This window comes from Coffea eugenioides, chromosome 2 (genome assembly GCF_003713205.1).
Source record: "Coffea eugenioides isolate CCC68of chromosome 2, Ceug_1.0, whole genome shotgun sequence".
NCBI classification, from domain to species: Eukaryota; Viridiplantae; Streptophyta; class Magnoliopsida; order Gentianales; family Rubiaceae; genus Coffea; species Coffea eugenioides.
This window is the reverse complement of record NC_040036.1, coordinates 47,037,517-47,042,930: the sequence shown is the minus strand read 5'-3', so window position 1 is coordinate 47,042,930 and position 5,414 is coordinate 47,037,517. Positions and strand designations below refer to the sequence as shown.

The 5,414-nt window shown below is 38.8% G+C and overlaps 2 protein-coding genes across 2 annotated transcripts; both read right to left on the bottom strand.

Annotated features, from left to right (window-relative positions):
• Positions 1-407: 407 nt before the first annotated feature.
• On the bottom strand, positions 408-2,505 carry LOC113759827 (protein FAR1-RELATED SEQUENCE 5-like). Its single transcript, XM_027302404.1, has 4 exons — positions 1,642-2,505; positions 1,313-1,393; positions 616-684; positions 408-479 (listed from the first exon to the last, which is right to left on the bottom strand). The coding sequence occupies exons 1-4, from the start codon at positions 2,503-2,505 to the stop codon at positions 408-410; spliced, it is 1,086 nt and encodes a 361-aa protein (XP_027158205.1).
• Positions 2,506-2,526: 21 nt separating this feature from the next.
• Positions 2,527-3,609, bottom strand: LOC113759826 (protein FAR1-RELATED SEQUENCE 7-like). The gene is made up of 2 exons (XM_027302403.1): positions 3,142-3,609; positions 2,527-3,075 (listed from the first exon to the last, which is right to left on the bottom strand). The coding sequence occupies exons 1-2, from the start codon at positions 3,607-3,609 to the stop codon at positions 2,527-2,529; spliced, it is 1,017 nt and encodes a 338-aa protein (XP_027158204.1).
• Between the last annotated feature and the right edge of the window lie 1,805 nt (positions 3,610-5,414).

Genomic DNA, 5,414 nt, shown 5'->3' with positions numbered 1-5,414 from the left:
TGATTGATGACTATTAACACTGGACATGATTATAAACGTTCTATCCACTTGTCTAAATTTGAACACAGTGAAATATTGAAGGTGCCTGTACAGGCACATGAATAACTTGTAACACCTTATTAACTGCTTGTAACGTAGTTATGCAGCATTCCCAACCAGGCCGACATGGAGGTCCAATCACAACTGAGCTTCCAAAAACGCCGCAAATCTCGTTCGAGACATGCACTAATTCATTTCCAAATTGTCGATTAAAAGAAACTCACATTATTCAAGCGATTGAAACTGAACCATATATTCAACAGAGAAGTACTAACACCAAAAAATAAGGTCAACTTGATGAATGGATAATCGGAACTCAATAGTTTGGTCAACCAATTAATGTGTCGTTAAAAAATTAGAGGTACACATCATTCATCAACCTGCCTCTGAGGGGAGGCGGCGTCAATAGTTAGTCGCAATCCCTGGGTGTTATTTCTTTCCTGAAATGTGTAACGATGGCAAATCAGCTAATACACCTAATGGTACATACGGTTAATAATATACGATGTCCAAGTCGCCAAATATCCAATAAACACTACTACATAAATATGTGATGTAATGATAAGAGTTTGTCACCTGCGGTGATGGTAAAAATACATGATATCCATTAATATCACAGTGTGTTGAAATTGCCGCACGCTCCTCCTACATGATATAAAATAAATATTCAACTGTTAACAAATCATTACCAGTGCCTATATTGCTCGGTTCGAATGCTAAATTGGAGTAGACATTATAACAAGAAACGATCTATCAAACTATCAATATATCTCTGACGGAGTTATGGTTGGAAAAAATAGAAAATTTGGGGTGCATCCATTCTGTAGGGACTGTTGCAGGAGGCCCCTGATTAGCTAAACGGTGGACCTTCGGATAATACAAAACATTATGTTATAGAAGCGAGCATACGTTAACTACATAATATATTTATTACATGCTTTGAAGCGTCCAGGTGCGGACCATGACAGCACGCCTAAAGGAGTTGTACGATACGAACAACAAAGTCTTTATTTTTCCTGCTAAATGTATGCATACCATTTCACTTTCTTCGATTTCGGGAGCAATAGCGTTTGGAGGGCCATTCACTGACTAGCTCCTTGAATGCGTCTACGAGTTTTGAGGGGCCAAATAATTGTATAAAACAGATAAAATAGGTATATCAGGGAGGATGACAGGCGTAACAAAATTATCACATAATGTAACATCCATATAACTAATTATGCTGTTAGAAACATCTAGATAAAAACTAAAGTCTTGATCATTTTATACTAACCGAAACTGAGTCAGTAGATGAACAGCATCCCATAAACATGTGTTCATCAAATTCAACCGATGTCGGCTCCGATTCTGAGACCTGTATATTTGACACGACAATAATGTTATTTCATACTGAATGGTACCTAAACTTTACTTAACGGTAATATAATAAGAATTTTTTAGCATAAATGTTTACCATCACAAAAATTGGATCTATACCGTAGTCTCTGTAGTTCTTGACAATTTAGATTTTCTTTTTACTCTATCAAATTTATCGACCCAACTACGCATCACTTTACTTCTCTTCCCACCGCCTCATTTTTTAATGCCTCTTGCGACTATTGCCTCTCCCATTTCATTTACAATTTCAATTTTATCCCGTTCCTCCACATTCAGATTTTTATGATTTTGTGAAGGTTGCTCTTCGCTTTTTGAGAGGAGGAGCTCAACTCTCTTTGCCAAATCGGATATGACGGTGATTACTACTTTGCTGGTGTCCTCCGACATTGCTGCTCGAGTTGCGACCTTAATCATGGCTGGAGCGAGCTCCCGATAACGAGTTGAAATGATTACTTTTGGATCAGCCACAATTTTCCGTCCTCGTCGATCAAAACAGTCCCCAACCAGAGCTCTTTTTGTCCATCGCCTCTTAACATATTTCGGAGGAATTGTCTTTATGCCCACGGTATCAAACACCTTCAACGCGTGCCCACATAAAATTCCTTCATTCTCGTATTTTTTGCAACTACAGCGTACAACTATTCTTTCAGGTCCTCCATCATACCTCATCACCGTAAACTCCACAAACATCTCTGCATCTTGTTGTCTCAATATAACCATAGCTGTTAAATCGTCATATTCATTTTGGAATGCAACAAATACGGTTGGTGAATACGTCTCTGCTGCATGCACAAGTATAGGTGTTTGCCTCAACCCTACCATGGGGAGCTTTTGCCTCATTTCATATTCTGCGATGAGTTCATTATGTCTCTTATCATCAACCACCCGATTAAAATGTCTAAAGAACTGCACAAGGTCGTGATTCAGTTTCAAATGATTTTTTATTGCTGCATTTAGACTTTCGCTAAGTTGGGTGCTTCGCATTCCCGCGGTCCATCTTTCTTTCATCATACACCTTGCCCATTTATCACGAATCCGATACAGCCCGGAAAGCCATTCGTTATTTTCAAGATTGTGCTTCTTCACCATCGTCTCCCACAACCTGTTGAATTATTCCACTTCTTCAATCTCATACATGCAGGCACCAAACATGTATGGAAGGTCACTATTTTCCTTGTAGTGATTGCCAAGATCTTTCATAAAATTATGCCTTATGTGAAACGTACATAGACCGTGAAATATTTCAGGCAATACAACTGAAAGAGCGGCTACTATGGCGTGATCTTGGTCAGTTAGTTTGGTACTTGGACGCTTTCCGCACATTGCTTCTAGAAATGTACTAAACACCCATTTGAAAGAATCTATAGTCTCATCATACATAAGGGCAGCATCGAATATCACAATTTGCCTATGTTGGTTAAAACCCACAAACACTCCAAGTGGCCGGTATTCTTTATTTGTTTTATAGGTTGTGTCGAATGTGACTACGTCTCCAAAAAAGTTGTAGTCAATTAACATTCCTGCATCATCCCAAAAGATATTCGTTATCTGCTCTTCACAGTCCAGCTGTACGGCATGAAAAAAGGATGGATTCTCGAGTGTTTGCTCTTGAAAATAATTCAGCATGCTACCTGCTTCTCCATATTTCAAACTCCTTTCCTGTTGAGTACGAAGATATCGTTTCAGGTCTTACCGAGTATATCCCACATTTTCCATCCCACCTACCTCCTTTCCCATAAGCTCATGGCTCTGTTTCAATGAAAGCCCAGCGTCCTCGCTTATTTCAGCTTGAAATCCTTGAGTCTCGCTCACTTTTCTTTGTGATGGCATCATGTGCGAACATTGAGCAATGTGCAACTCATGGTTATGCTCTAAGACAAGGTCATGCACACGATACTTCATTGTCCCTCTAAGCAACACGATAACCATTTTAGCACCACACCCTGTTTTCGTCGGCGCTTGTGTCCTCTTTGGCATCATATCACCTTCATACTTGCGCTTCACACTTTCCTTGCAGCAACTATATCTCCTAGACGTGGTCACGCCGTCTTTGTCTTTATTCAAATAGTCTTTACGTACACTAAAACCTATTTTAAAGGCATACTTGTTGTAAAACTTGTACGCATCCTCTTCACTGTTGAACTCCATTCCTAACTCAGGGGTACGATCTTCTGCCAATTTGTTGCAATCCATTACTTCTGCTCCTGCCAATTATGCATCAAACACCCTAATTTGCAACACTTCATGAATAGTATGTACATAAACGACAACATAAATGTATATTACCATTCATAGTGTGTTATGAATCGCACATTACTAGTATACCAAATTCTATTATTACGCTTATCAATATGATTAATGATTCACACCACCTTACTTTTACTCTAAGACAACGGCATTATCTATGTACAGATACAACTCCATGTACACTAAGTTATACGGACTATAATGTATTGGTCACACGATATAAGTCTATTTTAACTGTATGTACATCCACGCTGGTGATTATATTTTGATTCTAGATTTTTTAACTCACTGGACCTTATGTCATTCGTTAATGACAACCGCATAAGCCAACTCCGCATTTTCTACTATTTCTACATTTTGAGGGCCAAACAAGCACTTTCTGCTCATTGTAATATATTTCTTATATCATGTAATTTACTTACAACACAAGGTTCACCCATTTATTATTCACATATATGTCTTTTCCTCTGCTTCATCTCATTCAACTCTACGCCTCCATTTTATAAACACTGCATGGTTGGGAGAGGGGCAAACTAAGATTGCCCCATGAGCATGGACCAACTACTACACGCACAATGATTCCTATTGATGTGAGACGGATCTAGACGAACACCAAGTTGGGATGATTTGCGGAACTTTGACCCTTCTAGAATCACAAGCCACGAACTAAGGAGATTCCTTAACCCAAGACTAGCAAATTTAGTGAACCAAAAGTATAGATAGAAGAACGCCACAATCAAGGAGACTACTTGATTGATAAGTCCGATGAACAACTTGAGATTAATTCTCAAGTATTCAAAGAAAATTCTCTTGAGGCAAGAGAGAGTGAATAACTCACGATTTTATTGATGCTAAAAAACCCCTCATGAAGGTCTCTTGCCTTGGCTATATATAGCCATACAACTTGAAAACCTAAAGTGACTTGAAAACCCTAACTCGGCTAGGCTAGGCCTTTGGCCCGATTCTACTACTCAAATCCACTACCTAATGGTCAGCTTATAATAGATCCAGTGAAGGCTTTAAGCTGGCCCAACATAACCCAATAAAAGCTAATTAACCAACTTAAGTAATAGTGAGTCTAGACTCTATAAATCGGATCCAACTCAACATGAGGTCTTGGACCGAATTTATTCCTAGCAAATAAAATAGAAATCTAGAAAATAAACTACTAACTATTACTAAAAGATTCAATCTCTTGCAGCCCAAAACATGGCCCATAAGCGGCCCATATTTCGTATCATTCCCCTCCTCTTGAAAAAGATTTGTCCTCAAATCGTGTTTGGAAATGAATGGTACTGCAAGAGTTGGCAGAATGAAACTTCAAATCTCCACATATTGGCTCTCTTAGAATGAATGATACTTGCATGCGTCATGATTATTGCAAGTCGGTGCACATGTCTCTTGGTCAGCTTGAAAATGCTCACAATCTGCCATGGGAAATTCAAGGCTTGACTCCAACCACTCCAAAGCTCTCTAATAATCCTTGTGTCATGAATGGTCGAATTTGGACCTACACAATAAATCACACGATTAGCATTTGTAGGTATAAAATCACTTGACAGCTTACCATTCACATTCACAAGATAAGGATCTTCATAGTGATGCTCAATCAGGTTAGAAAAGTCCCGGACATGATTTTGCAAAGTTACAAAATTCATTGCAAGTTGTTGTTGGTATGGCCTATCTTGTACAAAAGGAGCAAGATCGAGATAGGCAGCTTTTGAACCTTCAAATTGAAGAATAAAATCAGG

What these genes read in the sequence shown, in the direction of transcription:
- LOC113759827 (XM_027302404.1), bottom strand. Translation starts at nt 2,505, where the DNA reads ATGGTGAAGAAGCACAATCTTGAAAATAACGAATGGCTTTCCGGGCTG. An exon ending in TTGTAAATGAAATGGGAGAG is followed by an intron (nt 1,394 to 1,641) that starts GCAATAGTCGCA and finishes TCAAATATACAG; the next exon opens with GTCTCAGAATCGGAGCCGAC. An exon ending in TATTTTTACCATCACCGCAG is followed by an intron (nt 480 to 615) that starts GTGACAAACTCT and finishes TACACATTTCAG; the next exon opens with GAAAGAAATAACACCCAGGG.
- LOC113759826 (XM_027302403.1), bottom strand. Translation starts at nt 3,609, where the DNA reads ATGGATTGCAACAAATTGGCAGAAGATCGTACCCCTGAGTTAGGAATG. An exon ending in ATGAGCTTATGGGAAAGGAG is followed by an intron (nt 3,076 to 3,141) that starts GTAGGTGGGATG and finishes CGTACTCAACAG; the next exon opens with GAAAGGAGTTTGAAATATGG.